Consider the following 21204-nt stretch of genomic DNA (forward strand, 5'->3'; position numbering starts at 1 on the left):
TGAGGCTTCAATTTTGGTGCATCACTACTCGGGCTTTGATAATTTTTTTTGTTTTCTTTAAAGTTTTACATGTATCTACTACTGATCATGGTAGGCGGCACGCCGACACAAGCTTTTCTCAGGTGGTACTTTTGTTAGTTTTTGTATGTATTCAGAAGAGACGTTTTTGGTTATTAATGTCACTATACACATGTTTAATTATTGGTTGTTAAGAAAAAAAAAATTATAATTATCTAAGGAGTTCTTACTGGAATTCGTAATCTTTTCAAGTGGTTAGCTGAAAAATTTAAGTGGAAATTTCAGTCCTCTCTCGCCGTCAATTCTTAAACTAGGAGAAAAAAATCTTATTAATAATTGAAAATTTTCAAGTTTCAAAAAAAAAAGAATAATAATAATTGAAAATTTTGTTGATGTAAATTATCTCTTGAAGTCTGGCAGTTTTGATTAACATTTTCACATAGAGCAGTTTACATACTATTGTTTTTCATAAAATGGCTTAAAATATTAAACTCGGGTAGTTAGATTTAGCTGAAGAGACCTGTTTAACCAAACAAAATGGGATATACTGTATATACATATAAAATAAGTACGTGGACTGATAAAGAGCAGAGAAAGCGGACAATCTATCTTGAATTTTGATTAGTGCCGAATCATTTATGAAAATGAAGGTTAATACATATAGGGAGTTGACCACGCATATAAGAGACCTAAATAAAGTGTTTCAAAAAAGAAGAGTAAGATAATAGTTATATGAGCAAGGATTAAAGAATGACCGGGCTATATGAAATGGGCTTCTTGAAGATATCTGGCCATAGTGGGAATGCGGCCATATAACCCAAACGTTCAGGCTTCGGGAAACACACGTGAAGGAGAGAATCACTTGCAAAGTTATTCTTGTAACTTTGTGTGCAAACACTTTCATCTAAGACCATCATTATTGGAGTCCTCTCTCTCTCTCTCTTTCTCCTTTTACTAAGGGTTTTTTGTTTTTTTTGTTCGGTAGAGAGTAAGGACTGACCCTTAAATAAGAACTTTCCCATTCTTTTTCTTCTCGGTCCCCGCATTTTTCCTTTTAAGGGTTTTGCTAAAGACCTCTCTATAATGATGCTCTAAGTGAATTATATTTGGTGTTTGAGTTGAACAAAAAAAATTGGAATAAATTTGGTTGTGGATATTGAATATTATTATTATTTTTTTCTTGAACTACTCATTGAATATTATTTCTATAATCAGAGAGATAAAAGATTCAAAAAAAAAGAGAAACTAGAGAAGGATAAACGAGACTGGAGAAATGTCTCACATCATATAAAAATGAAGCAGAGAAAATCAAAGCTTGGCAAAAAAAAAAAAACAAAGAGTTGAACGAATCAAAGATGTAGTTTTCTCTTTAAGAACATCTCCAATCTCATTCCATAATTTACGCAAAATAGAGTAATGAAAAAACAAAAAAAATGTTTACTCTATAAATAGAATAATTTTTTTTGTTTTTTCTTAGCTCTATTTTCCACTTTATTTTGCAGTAAATTATGTAGTTAAGATGGAGATGCCTTACCAAATAGAGAAGCAGAGGTGCAGTGGTTCTTAACAAACAGTCAAGTCGTCTCGTGGGACTAAGAGTGGACCACTATACATCATAGTTCAGGTTTTAATTTTGGTTTCCACCTTGAAATTACAATAGAATTACAGTTTAGCAAAAAAAAAAAAAATTACAATAGAATTAGAGAGCGACCATTCTCCATATGAACTGTAAACAGCAAACTTGGTTGGAGTCCAGCGCATGCTAGACGACAGTCATTGTGGCACATTAATTAACGGCAAAGAATGGGCACACATGACCGGCGCTTCTATCCTCACGTGCCCTGACTTTTGTGTTTACCGGTTTCTAGGTTCCCTAAGTTAATTTTATATACGTATATATGCAAGTCAATAACTTAGGTAATGACTTAATGTAATGTACTAATGTTCAAGGTTGGTCCTAAGCACAACCGGATAAACTATTGTTATAGGCATTCCAAATTTTTAAAGTATCTGTATCAGTATCAGCAGTGGCGGACCCATGATTCATTATTACCTGGGTCAAACATCTAATGGAAAAAATGTAAAAAAAAATGTTTGGTGTCAGCAAGAGTTGAACCCAAATTTTAAGGGGTGTCAAAGTACAATATAAACCAAAAATGCTGGAGAATCTTCTTTGCTTTTACCTCCATTTTAGTATTTATCATTTTTAAGGTGTGTCATGTGACATCCCATTTGTTTTAGTGGGTCCGCCTCTGAGTATCAGTCTATACGTTATTATAAATTAGTTAACGCTTGTCCGGACTAAGATATATATACACAATAATTTTTAATTCTAATGTTTATTTTTATTAAAAAAAGTTATTAACTCAGATACAAAATATAAATTAATAATTTAAATTATAAACTTCAATATTCATATTGGTGATTAATGTTTAAATTGTGTTCTATATATGGGATGTGGATTTTGAGTCAAAGTATTTTCTATAATAGTAATCAAATTATTGTATTTGTGACTGAAAAGAAATTAAGTTGCACTGAAATAATTATGAAAAATTACAACCCATAAAACATCAACAAAATAACAATAACCAATATACATTATATATTCTCTATATTTTAGATTTTAAAAACAGTGAAACAAAACATAAAATAATAAATTATAAAACATTGTCTCTGTATTCTCTTAGATTATATTTATATGTTTATTATTTTTCAAATTATTAGTATTATTTAGTGTTTTAACCTTAGTTTTTCATATTTACATATTTTAATACTTTTAGTCAATTTTCATTTTTAGTTTATGCAATATTTACAATTTTGGTTTTAAATATATTGTTTGATAACATTTTTGATTTTACGGATAAATCATTATTAGCATAAATTTATTTGTGATTTTGATGTGCGTCATGTAAAAATACAAATCAAATTAATTTAGGTTAGAAATATGATTATTTAAAATAAAATAAAAATAAAATTTAACATAAGTGTATAATTTATATTTTACGACACATTATCAGTGATGCTTTACCTTTAATTTTAACTTTAATATTGTAATAATATATATTTGGATCAATATTTTAATAAGAATCAGAGAAACTGGATATAATATTTGTCATAAAATCATAAAATAAATATGAGATAAACGTATGTAATTATGATATTGACGGTATATACTGTTAATATCTATTTATTAATCAAATATCCTAAATATCATGATAAGTATATATATTAAAATATATATATATTCTTAAATGTAATAGTATATATATACATCGGTAGAATATGTTAATGTATATTTTAAATATAATATTTAAAAAATAGTATATATGTCGATAAAATATGTTAATATTTATCAATTATCTTAAATATCATGATAAATATTTGTACTAAATAAATATTTTTTGAAGATAAATAGTATATATATCGATAGAAATAGGTTATTATTATAAACTATCTTAAATATCATGGTATATATATAATTTTTAAATAGTATTAGTTAACTAATAATTTATCTTAAAATCATAAAAATATGGCGAGTAACAACAATTCAATTCTTAAATAATAGTATATATTTTGTTGATAATCTTTAGATCAACAGAATAGTAAAAATTTGTAATGTAAATAATAAATAAATATCATATAGAAAATTTATAAATATGTGTTCTAGAAAATATATAAATAATATAGAAATTTTACAAAATATATAAAATTTGTAATGTAAAATTCTAAACATGTGTTCTAAAGGCAAACCATATTAGTAGAAACTGCCAAAGTTTCTAAGGTAAAAAAAAAATAATATTTCAACAAAAAGTAATATTTATAAAAAATGGTATTTGAGTCTTTCTAATATATTAACACCAATAAGAATATGACATCTGTAAAATCCAGTATCTGAAACTCTTTTTTGTAGAGAACTATTTTTTTAATAAGACATATTAACTTTAGATACCATTATTGGACTTGATCTAAGCAGTTAGTTATATGGCTTATCACGTGTATCCGACCTATTTATTAAACAGAAGTTAATGACTTAGTTCAAGTATGGTTTTTTTAATTTGGATCACCTCTTAGAAAGTTGTTTTGATTTAATTTTTATATAAATATTTAATTTTTTCAGTTATTCTAAAACAAATAAATCAAATAGGTGTTCCTATATTTACTCTGAAATTATATCTGAATAAAATCTTTCATATCTTTTTTTTATAATATAAATATATATTTCATTTTTTCATAAAATAAACTTTTTAAATAATTAAGTATTTCATAATTATTTAAAATAAATGTATATTTCATTTTCACTTAATTTTTTTTTAAATATTTAATTAATTTCGTGTTTATTTGTGATATTAATTTAATATAATAATTTCCATAAGTTCTTGATCCTTAACCAATAAAAATTTTCAATTTAGAATTTTGTATCACATATTTTTATAAATATGCTATCACAGAAAATTTAAAACAAATAAATTTAAATTATTGCATGTGAACTACAAAATTGTTGTGTCTTAAAATGTTAATTAGTAATATGGTAAATATTACAATTAATCATTTAAAACATATAACTATGTGTGTAAAAAATAAAATAATCACCCACACGGTTATGCGAATCATATATAGTTTATTTTATTCTAATAATATAATATTATATTTGATTACAGTTTACATGATTTTGATTTTCATATTTTTCAGAATATGAATGTTTACCGTATCTCTTGTATTATTTTCATAGTACCTTGAAATTTATTTTTATTGTTTATTAATGTGTAAACAACCAAACAGTGTCTAATACTTAATATTTTGAAGATAAAATTTAATATTTGTTAAAGAATCTCAAAATAAATTTATATTATATCCAAGTAATATAATATAATCTTTTCAAATTTATTATTTCTAAATTTTACATAATATATATATATATCTCAACTGATATATGGTAATAATTTTTATTTTTAACTTTTACTTTTTCATAATTATGAAATACATATGGTAATATAATTAATATAATGTAATAAAATCTAATGTTATTGTTACATATTAATCAATCAAAAGTTTTCTATTTCTTATAAAAAAGTTATTATAAATTTTAAAAATGTAAAATTAGTTAACGTGAATAATATTTAAATCATGTTATTATGTGATATCAAAAAAAAGTGATCTAGTCAATACGTTTAGTTGAAAAGAAAAAAAAATATTTTAAAACATTTGGTGGGACCCGCAATAACAGTAGTCTGTTTAGTTGCTGACAAAAAAAAAATCTATAAACACGTCAATAAACTGTCACGTCTCAGTCCTATTTTCCTATTATACTTTAATCCGAGTTTAACTTCTTTTTTTAAACTTAAGTTTACGTAGTTATTAAGGGCCTGACCGGTTCAAACACAGCGGTTGCGGTTGCGGGTGCGGGAGTTTGCGGGTGCGGATGATTGCGGTTTCAAGTGTTACATGGCGTTTTGTATGACTGGCGTAACGTTTAAAAATTGTTGCGTTTGCGGGATGTTTGTGACTGGTTGATTATGAGATATTGCAGCGGTTTAATAATAAATTATCAATATAAATATATTATACTATAAAATATAAAAAACATACTATTGTGATAGAATATAATAACTGTTAATATAATATGATTAATAATAATATTAATAATAATATTAAGTTTATTTTTTAATTTTTTAAGTAGTTGAAAGTTATAGTTTTAATATATTTTTATGAAGATTTATATTAAAACTTTTAAAGAATATTTTATTTCTTTTTTATATATGTGTATATCTTTATATATGTATGTATATTAACTTTTAAAAATTATGATGAATAGCTACTTTAAAGTTTTTATAAAAAAATACTATATTGTTTGTGAATTTAAATTAATATATAAAATGTGTATATATTTTTATTTATAATATTTTAAATTTTAAATTTTGAAGTTTCAAAATATTTAGAAAAAAAAAGTATAATATTTTTTTATCCAACCGCAACCACCCGCAATCGCAAACGCTAGCTGAAACCAGCTTTTGATTTTAAGAAATTCGGAGCGGTTTGTAGCGATTTTTAGCAGTTTGTATGATTGTTTTGAAACGCTGTCAACCGCTACCAACCACAAAAGCTGTGCTTGCGGGTGGTAGCGGGAAAACCAGTCAATCCCTAATTGGAGACGTATCAGTCACTAAATGATATCTCATCACAAGACACGCAAGAAGAATAAAATAGAAAATAGATGATTTATTTGTTAACTGATCCCTAAGATGATTTGTGAGGAAAAGAATGTCCATGTTGTAAGGAAATTTGCTTACACCATGTCGACCATTAAAGTTTAAACTACTTAAATTGTACGAGTAAGGAAGAAGATAAAACAGATAATGATTACGACAACTAATTGCCTTCACAAAAAAAGTAGAAAAAAAAAGAGAAAGAAGACAGATAGCACATATGCGATGCTCCCATCTCAGTGAAGTACACTATTTTGTATATAGTTTTTTTAACTATAACCAATTTATAAATTTGCAATACATTATAATCTGGAAAAGCATAATACTTTAGTTAATTAGATTTATGACTTATATTTTAAAATTATGAAAACACCGAATGGACTTTTTTTACAATGTTAGACATATGTATTAGCTTAGTACCACTATTCTATTGTCTTTTATAAAATCAAAACCTTATATGAGATTGACTTTGGTTCTTTAAAATATCATCGACTTTCTTGCATCTCCAATTATTTTCAGTTTTAGATCTTATTTTTATTATATTCCGAAATTGGAGGGGATGATTTGTTAAAGATCCTAGTAATATTTCACCTTGTTTAAAATATATTAATATTCCGATAATTTAGATCAACTGTTTGTGTGTACATGAACCTGCTGGGATGTGATGGAATCTTCGATTAGTTTATCTAGAACTAATTAATAATAATAAAAAGTAAGCTAAGTACAATTTAGGATTTTATAGGGCAGCTACGTTAAGGAAAGCTAAACCCATTTAAAGCCTTGACAGTTAGATTTATTAATTTATCCAAAATGTAAAAGAAAAGTATATCTATCTATTATATTAAAAAGAGAAGTCATGACTTATTTTATATGTGATTTTTTAGTTTGGACCCTCCTTAAAAAATTATAACTTTAATAGATATATTATTTATTCAATTATACATTTTATTTTAGGCTAACAATAAAAAGCTTAATTAATTAAAACCAATAACTTCCCACTATTTTAGGGATTTCATAAATAAGAGTAATAATATATTGAATCAAACTTATATTTAAATCACATATATAATAAAAATTCAAAAAATCTGTTAAAAAGATTTTAACATAACTTAATTTTCAAAAATTATTTGTAAATATTTAACTAATTTTGTGATTAGTTTTGAATATTATTTTACACTAATATATTAAGTTATCGTTTATAAAATGAAAAACAAATATTCTATCCTATACTAATTTACTGATAAATTTTGTTTTGTAAACTAAAATTATTTATTATAGAAAATAAAATCCGCACGGTTGTGCGGGTCGAGATCTAGTAGTTCTGTTAATTGTGATCATTATTTACAAAGACCAGTATTTAGAAATAGATGGATTAAGATGGATTGCCGTCTTGTACCAATTAATATCAACATTATTGCTTAAGTAGTTTGTTATTTAAAATAGTATTTGGGTCTAACTTTAACTTTTTGATGTGTAATATTATTTTTCAGAACTAAAAGCTTGAATCTTATGTTGATGGCTCTTAGAGAATCTACAAGATTTTCATCGCCTGTACATTCATAATTTCTAGCTCGAATTTGGGCAATACGATGCCTAGCATTCTGTAATGAAAAAGAACATCGTGTTTCAGACGGATTGTGACCAAAGATACCCAGGATTGGCCAGTTTATTTCACGTTGGCACTAATATCCTTGCTCGTTCGTCGATCTCGAGCTATTCTTATTAGCTGCCTCAGGCAACATGAACTTTAACGGATATCTCATATTGAAAAAAGAGGCTGCATTGGCCGTTACGTTTGACACTAGCATACGCACAAAACATAACTTGGAACTTATTAGTTTGTGTCTATCTTGAAACGGACCTAAGAGTGATGCTTATAATCAAAGTGCCCTTGCGATTATTCTCACTTCCGCCGACTCTTGATGTTGTAATAGTTTCTGGCACGTGAATCGACCCACCGGCTCACGTGGCCCCATCTCTACCACGAAACCAACGTCGCACCTAATCCCCCTCAGTCACGTGTATTGATGCGGTCATCTTTTATTCTTTTTATTTGCCATGAAAGTGTGGTCTGCATAAGTGTATTATCATTCTTAGCCTAAAACATAATGGACATAAACTGTTAAGGATATCACTACATATTGATCTGACACTAACCGGACACGGCGAACAACAGTCATAGCCATTAGGCCCATAACAAACATACTAAACAATATTAATAAACTTTGTGTTAAGTTTTTTTTTTTAAAGTTCATTCTAGAGAAATGGCTGTATCTCTGCTATCGAGTCTCTCTGTTCCAAATTCCTATGGTCTGGGGATGTTGATAAGAGAAACATAGCAAAGGTGGCCTGGAGCACAGTGTGCCTCCCTAAAAAGGAGGGTGGTCTCGGCTTGAGAAGCTTTACTACTTGGAACCTGGTGCTGTGCCTAAAGTTTATTTGGTTGATTTTATCTAAAACCCCCTCTCTATGGGTGGATTGGCATAGCAACACCCACTTGAATGGTCAATCTTTTTGGTCCATCAGAGCTTCACCGGATGACTCTTGGGCCTGGCGTAAGTTGCTGGAGCTAAGGCCACTCGCCCTCCAATTCTGCAAACCGATTCTGGGTAATGGCCACAACATCAGCTTCTGGTTTGATCCTTGGACTCCTCTAGGGCAGCTAATAACGTACATTGGTCCAGCTGGTCCTCGAGCCCTTCGTCTCAATCAGGAAGCAGTGGTTAATGATGCTATCACAGGCGCTAACTGGACACTGCCACACCCGAGATCACAATCTGAACTTGATTTACATGCCTATCTCACTACGCTAAGTCTTCCTCTATCCACTGATATTGAGGACTCTTATGATTGGGTTGCTGGTGATTCTTCTTTACGTGTTTTCAGGTCATCAACAACATGGGAGGTTCTTAGACCACGACAAGACATAAAAGATTGGGCGCAAGACATTTGGTTCAAAGGAGCGGTACCAAAGCTGAGCTTCACGATGTGGATTGCAAATTATGACAGATTGCCAACGAGAGTGAGATTAGCAGCTTGGGGCTTACCTATCTCCCCGCTTTGCCCGTTCTGTTCTCAATGTGACGAAACCAGGGATCATCTATTGCTTTCCTGTGATTACAGTCGTGAAGTTTGGCGAGAGGAGCTCATAAGATGCCTATCTCCTGCAACAAACATCACGAACTGGTCTGAGCTCCTTTCCTGGATCAGGGCTGCAACGTCTGCGAGATTAACCCTTCTGCGTAAACTGGTAGCGCAATCGATGATCTATCATATTTGGAAGCAGAGGAATAATCTCATCCACAACCAAACAACCATCCCTTCGGCGTCTGTGTTCAGTAACATCGATAGGGAGATTAGAAACATCATCTCTGCTAGGAGAAAGAAAAAGCGATTCGAACCTTTGATGGCAATGTGGCTTAGATAGGTTCTTACGCTTGTAGCTGAAATTTGTGTTTTTTTTTGTTTTTTATTTTGTTTTTTGCCAAGATAGAAACACTTTCTAGATTTTCTTTGTAACATCTTTATTCATTTATGATATTTACAATTTAGCAAAAAAAAAAGAGTTCATTCTAGAGAATCTGCACATTGAGCTAGTGGTTATTTAATACATTTTAGTCAGTATTTGCTAAATAAAAATTTGGGCCTAATATAGGTTAGGGATGGAGAAAGCGTGTTTAGAGATAACCTAACAACTCACGAGACAAAGTGGAGAGCATGTGAGAGTGTTCTTTTCCTATTTCCCTATATATTCTATATACTATTCTTCTTGTGACCCAACACTTATTATTTATTGAATTATATTATAAAGCCATACCCCTTCTTTATTTATTAAGTCTATTTACTTATGCATAAAAAGAGAAAAGAAAGAACCACATACATATACTGTTACATCTCATATGTATATGAGAGTTTATAATTGTCGTGTATTTTCATATTATATACCTAGTTTTCCCCATATGATTTCTCCAAAGTTATCAACATGTGATCCATCTGGACTTCTAACCAAAAGTACTCAATGCACATAAATTTAGCTCTTATATTTTCTCCCTTTTCAGATTATTTTAGTAGTCTATCTAATATATTATTATGTGAAACAACATAAATGTATTTAGACGTATTAAGAAGGAGAGAAAGTATATTATATATGCCACCGCCGGACCGTGTTTATTTGTGTTTTAAAACTATAGCTAATGTAAGATCGTATGGCTATCTCGTTACAATCATGATTGTGGCAACCTTTGCCACAACGCGTTTAAACAATAATATAAATATAAATATATAAAAGATGTGCATACGCATTACACAAAGTATGCGAATATATTGTTATGTTTATTAAATTATTGAAAAATAAGTCTATGCATATGATTATCATTTCGCTAGCTAAACTCGTCACCAGTTTAATTGATTTTTTTTCACACTAGCTAAATTAGTCACTATTTTAACTAAAAAGGTATATACTGTTTCATTGGTCACGCAAGTGGTTGATAAAATAGCTTGATTTCTTTTCTTTCTTTGTTGCTTGTTTTCAAAAAGAAAAAATAATCATGAGTGTGTGGTTGGATAGCAAAAAGTGTTCTATGGATCTCTAAAAGATCCAAATTTGGATCCGAAGTGTAACTTAGATAAAGACGGCGCGTGGTCACCATGATTTTTTCGCTCTCTCTCTCCGATTATTTTTTGTTATCAAAATACCAGTTTTCCTACTTAAATGTATACTGTATACCTATCCATTTATTCAAGGGAAAGTATAATATTATTTTTTCTCATAAAAGAAGAAGTATGGTATTACTTATCTATTAACCCATTCAAGTATATATGTGACCTCCCAATTATTATTAGAAATTTAGAATGGTACTTTAGATTTTATCCATAATTTAAAAGAGTCTGAGAGTGCAGAGTACAGACTAAAAGATAATGTGAGAATGTACTTTTACAGGCTTGGAAGGACACGGAGGTCATCCACTGACCACTGCTGCCAACAATTCAAATATATTTATATTTTACTTACTGAGCAATAACATTAAAAGATCTAAATCGGGATCACCAAAAATAAATATAAATAAAACATGTGAAATAATAAAACAAAGTCTAGTTTGGAGTCTTTGGACTGGTAAATATTTTTTTGGGGAAAAATGGTGAATATTTTTTTTGACAAGTCTAAACTAGACTTTGTTTTTTATTCGTTCTTGTTAGCCTGAACTATATATCAAATAATAAAACAAAGTCAAGTTTTATTCGTTCTTGTGAGCCTGAACTATATATCAATATTAAAAAAGTCTTTTTCTGATATTTTTAAAAATAAGATTTTTCTAGAATTTTCACGTTTATTAAGACTATAATAAATATTTGCAGTTTAGTTTACTATTTTATCTTTTTATACAATTCCCAATAACTATCTATCAATAAAATTTAATCAGTTCAAATATTCACAATTAATGATCTTCAAAATTTACAAAAGTATCTTAAAAATATAGAAAATCACTTTTTATAGAACAAAAATAAAATCCAGAAAATCCTATTTTTAGGAACGGAGAGAGTACTATTTTGATATTTTTATAATTACTACTATTTCCTTTTATCTAAAATATAGTTTTGTTTCTTTAAATCTTTATTATTTAGGCTTTTTTAAAGATATATCAAATCTCAAATAACTAAATCGTATTGATGGATGAAGCTAAATTTTGTTCAAATAAATCAGTGTAGAAACATCAAATAACAGAAAAGTTGGGATTCTAATTAATCCAGATATTAAATTGAACTTCGTCTTAAAGAAAATAAAAAATAGTGTGTGAGTATTTTGCGTTACTTTCTTTTTTCTTTTAGCGCCGCTAAATGGATAAACCCCTTTCGACGACGCAAGTAGACAAAACCTCCCATGACGCCGTTAGCTTACGTAACATAACACCGTTAGCCTTCTTAAACTGTGTAATAACGATTGTATAAAAGAACTCTAACTCCTCATCTCCTAAACAAAGCTCTGTCCCTCATCTCCGAGGTGACAATTGTGCATGGTATTCATCGATCATCTACAAGGTACTAACATTCTTACGTATCTGAATCTCTTAATTACTTCATGGTTTCACTTAGTCTTTTACTAACATTCTCTTGGTTAGAAATTCATATTTTTTTCTGAATTATGTTTTACTTATGATTGTTTTTTTTGCAGTTTAGAGGCAAATCGATCGTTGCAATCTGAGAGTTTGATAGATTTTCTCTCATAATTCAGATAGTTTCAAGCTCAAATTTTCAGCATAGTCCTATCTTAAATCTGCAGCTATAAGTCACAGATCTAAGGGAGTATCTCTCGAATTTCGACCACCACCTATAATCTAACATTATAAGTTAAAAGCTGTGGTTGATGGAGCTTCCACAGTCTCGTGTCATCGAAGCACAAGGTAATAATTACAGGCGCTACATGTTTCAGATTCTTCTTCTTTTCTTTTACGTTCTGGATTCTCTTGTTTTTATTTCACAAGTTACACAAGAAAAATATAATAATAATAATAAAAGAGAATTGTCTTTTTCATTTTAATTTTTGATTATTAAGAAGACTTCTCTCTGCAGGGAGAAAAAAACCAATGCATGATTTTTTATCATCCTGCAGTAATTTACACGTCCATCCAGATCCAATGCCTTCATCTCAAGGTATTTTATTACTAATTTTGAATTTCTTACTAGAGGTAAATAATAAAGATGTAATGGAAATACTACTAATTATTAAACATATGAAATTAAAATAGAAAAGAAGTGTCCATTTTTATATCAGTCGTCATAAATATCTCTACGTTGATGATGACGATGACCCGTCAGATCCAATTTTGTTACATGAGATCTGAAAACCACTTTTGTTTGATTTTGTTTATATTTTTTGTTTAGTGTCGGAAGATCTGGTCTGAAAAACACATTATTATGGTCTGTTAAAAAGTACATATAACTACATAAGCACCATTTTCATGTAAAAATATAGCTCTGAAAAAACATCTAGATAATGCTGAGTCACGTGATACATACTCCTTTGTTTCATAAAAATATCATTTTAGTTTTTTTTAAAATAAATTTAATTCTACATTTCCAATGCAAATTTTTATATTAAATATATTTCTTATCCTTTTAAATAACCAATAAATATTTAGTTAAATTATTTTTTGGTTAATTGTATAATAAATAAGGAGTATTAGTATATTTTGACATTTTTTAATTTATATGAGATGTGTCTAAATGACATTCTTTATAAAATGGAGGGAGTATAAATTAGAGACCAGATCTGAAGTAATTGTGTCTGAAATGTTAGTTATCAAAGGTGGGGTGTATGCCATGTGATTAGTTTGGACCTTTTTACTAATTGCGGATCCAATTTTAATCTTATTGATTAAAGAATTAAGCATATAAACAACTAAAATCTATTAAAGAAGTTTGTCAGCGTCTGTTCTTAATGAGACTAATGTACGGACATGCAAGTACAATACGACGACATGAGCTTTATATATGTAGATAAATCTCATGTGTTTTAATCTCATGCAGCACATGTATGCACAATTAGATTGTTTTTTTTTTGTTCAAAGCACAATTAGATTGTTTATGTCTGCATCTAAAAAAAAAGATCGTTTATGTCTGCATCTACAATGTTGTCGTATGTGTGTTAGTTGTACAAGTAAAACGCCACCAAAAAAAGAAAACATAAGAGCTTCCGTATGTATTTAGCATTTACGTATTATTTTCAGTTATTTCATACTAATCATGTTTTCTGTTTCATTTAAAAGATATACTTTTATGACAACGTTCGTCCTAACCTTCGATGATGTATATATAATAAGCAGGTGGATATCCGAAAACTCATGATTTTCTACAACCGTTAGAACGTGTTGGAACAAGAGCTAGTGCAAAGGAGGAAGGGACCAGAGGCAGTGTGGACACTGCAGAGACATCGTCGCAGCTAAAGTCGCCGTATGTTCATAACCAGCACGTGCTTCCCGGTGGCATAGGGACTTACACGATCAGTCATATGCCTTACTTGTATCATAACCATCTTCAGCGAGTTCCTAAACCAAAGGTCTCTCAGATGTTCAAGGTGTCCCAAGCTAGCTGTAACGAGAGGAATGCAGTGGAGGATAATTCGGTTTCTAATTGCAGCTCTTACGCTGCAAACAATGGATTCACTCTGTGGAATGAATCTGTAGAGAAGAAAGGGCATACAAGGAAGAGGCAGCAGAGCCAAAGCTTCATGGACATGATAAAGTCTGCCAAAGGAAGTTCGCAGGAGGATGATTTGGATGATGACGATGAAGAGTTTGTTACAAATAAAGGGAACAACACATCCACCAGCCAGTGCCAGAGAGGTTTGTCATTCACTATGAATCTTTACTAGATTAAACATTCTAAAAATCGGGTTAAGCAGTGCCTAATTAAGAGCAAAAATTATATGATATAAACAAAAAGAAATTTACAAAATTTTTAAATAAATTAGTTTAGGCGGAGTGCCTATGCGTCCGACACTAATCTATTATAAAATGTATAATTACCCCCTAAAGATTTATTGAACATTGATTAAATTAAATTTCTTAAACGATATAATTGACAAGATGTTGTCACATTTTTATTTTTTTACAGTGGATTTGAGAGTCAGAGTAGATGGGAAAGGTCACTGTAACAAACAAATGCCGAACACACCTAGGTCAAAACATTCTGCAACAGAGCAACGGAGGAGGAGCAAGATCAATGATAGGTGAGTTTATATATACGATATGTACTTTTAGTTTGTAGATTGCAAAGAGAGTGGGAATTTATCTTTGTTACATATGAAACAGGTTTCAGACGTTGAGACAATTGATCCCTAACAGCGACCAAAAGCGGGACAAGGCATCATTCTTACTGGAGGTATCAATAATGTCTTCAAAAATGTTTCTTGCATTATAAGTATTAGTGAATGTGTTCTTTGGATCTTAAATTTACTTTATACATATACAGGTTATCGAGTACATTCACTTCTTACAAGAGAAAGTAGACAAACACGAGGTAACTCTTAGCTTGAAGCTTTCTTCTAATTTATCTATAAACTTTTTAATACTAATCTGAAAGAGAAACCATCAACAGCCACCGGAGGGAGCTGTTCCAGTCCTCGCAGAGGCTCAAGCGGTCGACATGGAGCATCAACAGTGTCTAAAAAGGGCAACGGATACGACCAATTCCTTTCCTGTGTTGGGTCAAAGGAACAGTTTCTTCTCTCCAGAATCGCCACAGCTTTGTCCAATTTCATCACCAGATGTTGCTGCAATGGACTGTGAAAATCTGAGAGAAGAGAAGGAGGTAGAGGAGCTTTCTATTCATAAGGGTACTATCAGTATATCAAGTGTTTATTCTCAAGGGTGAGTTTTATTTCAACCCTAATCGCAGTTACAAGACTAAAGAGAATATCTATACTATTAAATCAAGATTCTATTGTGCTTTTTACCTAAACATGTCCTTTCTTTAACTAACATTGCATATTTCATTAAGGACAATCAAGTAATATTAATAACACATCTATATTGGATCATTTTTTTGATCGAGCCCACTATCCACATCAAATTTCTCTTGGGCCATTTGGGCCGATTAAGAAATCAGATCCAATTCTTATTTTTTTCTCCACATTCAAATAATTTATTTTCAACCATTCTTAATATTTTGTATAGTGAACAAAAATTAATCACTTAATTATTATATTTTTCCTTTTTAATATAATTTAAGCATTCATAAAAAAAAATTGAATTTTTCATTGAAAGTATAAATCTTTACTAAAAGTTTATAATTTTTTTATTTAAAAAATTAACCACATAATAAAATTAACCTATCAGAGTTATACCAACTTAATTCATTAAAAATAAAGTTTAATTTTCTAAACATAAATACTCATTAGACCTGGACGTTCGTGTACTCATTCGGGTACGGGTCGGTTCTTTCGGGTATCCGGTTTTTTGGGTTTTGAAATTAAACCCCGTTCGGGTATTATAAAATTTCGGATCGGATTCGAGTCGGGTCTTTCCGGATCCGGGTGGTTTCGGTTCTCATGCATAAGAACTTGAAAATAACCAAATAACCAAAGTATCTAAAACGGGTTCGGTTATTTGTACTCAAAGTAACCAAAGTATCCGATTCAGTTCAAATTTTTGTATCCAAATTACTCAAAAGTAACCAAAAGTAACCAAAAATATCAATTCTATATAGTTTTTTGGGTAAACTTTTATCCAACCTATCATATTTTATCCAAAAATACTCAAAAGTACCGAAAATAACTATTATAGTTAACTTATAATATTAATTTAAAATATTAAAATAATTATAAATATAATTATAACATATATTTTTAGATATATATTCACATTTCGGATATCTTTGGGTACTCATTCAGTTCTCGGTTCGGCTCGGGTTCAGGATCGGTTCTTCGGATATAACAATTTAGAATTCATTCGGATATTTATCCCGGGTCTGATCGGTTCGGAACCCTGATTTTCGGGTCGGTTTTGGGTTGGTTCTTCGGATCCGGATATTGTACTCAGGCCTATACTCATTTAAAATGAAACACGATAAAGAAAGATAACAAGTTTAAGTCTTTTATAAAAAAACAAATATATGAAAATATGACGTTTAATAAATATTTGTCAATTTAAAAAAATAAAGGAAAATAAACCCGCGCTTTGAAAGCGCGGATCAAAATCTAGTCAATACAATTAAAACAGAAGACTGATTTTTAAGATACTCGTAATCTTTAAAAATATTTACAGGACTGCCACTACTATTTAATATCAATAGTTATTAATGTTTTAAATGAAAAATGAATATTCTGTTTGTTATGCATAACTAAAGACCACTTGGCAAAAAAAAAAAAAAACTAAAGACCACTTAATAATTTGTTACTCATCCTCTATAATTTAACTAACGATATAAAACATAGTTTTATAATGTTAACATGCACATAAAATTATATCGTGAACTCATAGGTCGAAAACGTGCGTTCAGTTCTATAACACACTATATATATTTACAACATTGTAAAATCAATACTATTAAAACATGAGCAATATTTATCGACTATGTTTTGGACTACAAAAAAATTTATAACAGTCCAACTAAAATAAATACATTAATTATTATCACATAATATTTTTTAATCTAACAAATATCTATTAATAATGAGATATTATTTGATATGCAACCGATTCCTACATACGTGCAAAAGAAAATCGGTTTGATTAAATATTTATATAAGAAATATTTTTTGTTTTTAAAAACATTTGAAAAAATACTTAACTTTGTGTTTTGTTTTTATTATCATTCCACATACAGAATATATTTTAAAAAAAAGTTTTTTAAAACAATTTTAAACAAGTTAAGAGTTATGATATAAAATAAAAACATATCAAGACTTAAAATATATGTGTATTTAAATGTATAATGTGAATACTAAAGATAAAATCTATTCAAAATAAACCAAAGTAATATATAAATTGTAATAAATTATAACAAAATAAAATAATGTTAAATCACATCAACTAATTTGTTAATATATTTATAATCCACATGATCATTTGATATTTTTATTTTTGAAAATTAATTATTTGTAATTTTGAATTAGTTATATTTAACTTAATTAATATTAAATATACATCATGCCTAAAACTAAGGATCTAACTAACTAATTTATTATTTTTAAACTAACGAATATAATTTAATTAATACGAAATTTAATAATAAAATAATTATATTTTAATTATTAATGTGATAAATAATGATATATATCTATTAATTTGTATATATACAGCTATATATTAATCCAAATGCAAAAAAAAACAATTTCTTCAAAACCCTCACTAAATATATAAAAATATAATTCATATATTTAGAGTATTAAAATTAGATATACATATATATATATATGTGTGATAAAAATAGTAATAGTTTGATACTATTAATATTTAGTATACGATGAAACATGTTATTATTGATATTTTTACGAACATAGTTTTACGGGTTATTCAAACACATGCAATATATTTATCAAATATTAACTAAATAAATTTAGAATATTTCGAAAAATTATCCCGTGGTTTCAAACCGCGGGTCAAAATCTAGTATACTATTAAAATAGAATTCATAATTTTCTTTAGTGTGTGATATTTTAAATGGACAATCCTCTAGAAAAATTATAAAATTTTACATAACTTAATCATTATATCTTTTAATATCTTTATCTTTTATTTAAATATAAATAAATATTGTTTAAGAAAATTCTAAAAAAAAATTTCAAGATCATTTTAAAATTTACTTCCAAAAATTATTTAATTAAAAATTTAATTGGAACTTGACCTGCACGTCCGTGCGGATATTTATTTTCACTTTTATATACATAAATATTATTTAAATGTTTATTGGTTAATATTTTAAATATTTATCATATTAAAATGGTTATAAACACAATATTTAAATAGTTCACATGTTATAAAAGATATTGTCCCTTATGACATACTAAACCTTTAAAAAATATTGAATCATTGATATGAATGAGTAATATTTCTTTTAACACGAAACCGTTTCCAAAATGTAATAATATTTAAAATATTTTGGTTAGATATAGGTCATACGGCGAGATTTATATATATCAGAAGGAATATTAAATTATAAACATTAAATATTATTCTACAAGTAATTCAATGATATTTAAGTCTTAATATAGATCGATTTATTTGTTGAAAATAATTAATAGTAACTGAAATGGTTAAAATATATTTTATAATTTTTTTAAATATATATAGGCAAGATTTAGAAAGATTAAAAATAAACATTCGGTTATAAAAAAACCAATATTATTCTACAAGCAATTCAAAAATATTTAAACCATAGCATAGACAGATTTTATTGTTGAAAATAAATAATGATAAAAGTAATGCTTAAACATATATTTTGTAATATTTAATTAGGCAATACAAGCTAAATGTGTGGAGATTTTTTTATACTTGGGAAATAGTACATAATATCATTAAAAATAGTTTTTAAACTTGAATTTTTTTAAACTTTAGCTAAATCATTTTAGGAAATATGTTGAACATAAAAATTTAGCTAAGCTTGGTTTTAGGAAATGATTTGATAAAATAGGAAAATACGTGAATTGCTTAAATGTAGGGTTATTAAATACTTCAATGGCGGAGACTTGTAAATAAGTAGTAAGTCTTAGGGTTATTTTATACATGTATTTTTATTTTAATAATATAGATTGTCATAAAATATAATTACAATTTCAAATAAAATTTATTTTTGATTTTTGAACGAAAATAAATGATTATAACAATTTAAATTGATTAATTTTCAAAAATATATTTTATAAAGATCTTTAAAAGATTTTTTTAGAAAGAAGTATCCATTTCTGTTTCAAATAAAATAATCTTATTCAAATCAATGTATATCAAAAAACTTTAGTGATAATTTTTGATATATAAACTAAAATATTATAATATAACTCGCACGGATATTCGAATCAAGATCTAATTAATACTTGGAATATAGGTTGTTAAAAACATTGTCAGAAACACTCCAAACATCAGGAGTGGACTTGTCCAGATCAAGGATCTCTGTGCAAATCAAGCTCTCTAGACAACCTCAAGAGGTATGCTCCCATTCCTTCTAATTTTTAGTTTCTATAATTGTTGAGAAGAAGTTTCTATAGTTGGAATATGGTATACCAATATTTATCAATTATTTTATTACTATTTTAATTTTCTTAATTAAAATAAATGTTTCAAAAGCAAAACCAAAGATATGATGATATAGATGAATTTTGATATTCTTATAATTTTTTCTCTTTTACTCAGGATGAAGAAGTTCATCGAAAGGTTTGGACTCGATCTCCAAGTGGAGATGAAAACCACAACGAAAACAGTAACATCAAGCAGACGCGGAAACAAAAGAAACTCAAAAAGACCACATCAATATATAATGGAGAAACAGAGTAACACTAGGACAATTCTTCTTTTCATCCATTTTGTAACATTGGCCTGAAGATGGATCACGCAAAATGGTTATATTTGATTTGATTCATATATTATATAATTTGTTTCATATCCAAATTAATGATGTTTAAAATTCTTTTCATTTATCGCGGAACCATTTCTGGAAGATAACTTTATACTGGTTTCCTAATTTAGTGCCAAATAACATTTCCAATTATCATTTATCAATCTGTCACTATTCACTACAATTAGGTCACAACCTTAACGGGGATTCACATTAAACTCAACTCTTTAAAAGTCATGCTAAGAATGTAAATGGCATTACTAGAATGAAGTTTTGGTTACAAGATGATTGAACCAGAATCTGCTATGAAACCATTCTCTTATATAAGGACTGCAAAAAAGTTTTTTAAATATCCCTAAGAAACTAAAATTAATTTCAAAGCTGACCTGTTAGAGTCAAATATTGAAGTTAATACGAAACAAGGACAAAAGACAACATTAAGTTTCCCTTACAACGAAGATATCAAGGGTAAACGCTGAAGCTTCCTTCGGAGGAATGCAAACAGGAAAGTAAACAGACAAAGGGAGTATAATTAAGACTCCACACCAACGGCGGAACAAAGGAAGGCGAGAGCTCCACCTTTCGGAGCGCAACACCATCACAGCGGGCTGTCCTCAAAACCCTAGGCAACAGCATCAACAAGCGAAAAGGAGAGACACAAGCATTCACCGTAGCACGCCATTGCAGTTGTTAGATGAGCTAAGGAACAGAGATCCTCAGTGGTGAGCCTCAACACCACCTTTCTCTCTCATGTCTGAGAGGAGAAACTCTAAAATAGCTTTGAAAATAACCGGAGAAGAGGACACTGGAGAGAGACTGTATTATCAAGTTCCATTTGTCTGAGAGGAGTAACGTTCTGTATATTTCTTCTCTGTTTTGATAGCACTATATTATCAAGTTCCATTTGTTTGTTCAAGGTGATATTTAATTATGTATCCAA

The 21204-nt window shown here is 28.7% G+C and overlaps 1 protein-coding gene across 3 annotated transcripts; it reads left to right on the forward strand.

The window, feature by feature from the left end:
- Window positions 1-12149: 12149 nt before the first annotated feature.
- Window positions 12150-20321, forward strand: LOC130496384 (transcription factor BIM1-like). 3 transcript variants are annotated; one of them, XM_056988416.1, is made up of 10 exons: window positions 12150-12257; window positions 12391-12619; window positions 12789-12869; window positions 14042-14560; window positions 14832-14946; window positions 15029-15098; window positions 15189-15236; window positions 15315-15586; window positions 19758-19857; window positions 20063-20321. In XM_056988416.1, the coding sequence occupies exons 2-10, from the start codon at window positions 12583-12585 to the stop codon at window positions 20201-20203; spliced, it is 1383 nt and encodes a 460-aa protein (XP_056844396.1). In that variant the 5' UTR covers window positions 12150-12257; window positions 12391-12582; the 3' UTR covers window positions 20204-20321. The 3 variants fall into 3 exon arrangements, with proteins under 3 accessions (XP_056844396.1, XP_056844398.1, XP_056844397.1); XM_056988417.1 differs by having other exon boundaries at window positions 12205-12257; window positions 12396-12619; XM_056988418.1 differs by lacking the exon at window positions 12789-12869.
- Window positions 20322-21204: the final 883 nt, after the last annotated feature.

Source organism: Raphanus sativus, chromosome 6 (genome assembly GCF_000801105.2).
Source record: "Raphanus sativus cultivar WK10039 chromosome 6, ASM80110v3, whole genome shotgun sequence".
NCBI lineage: Eukaryota > Viridiplantae > Streptophyta > Magnoliopsida > Brassicales > Brassicaceae > Raphanus > Raphanus sativus.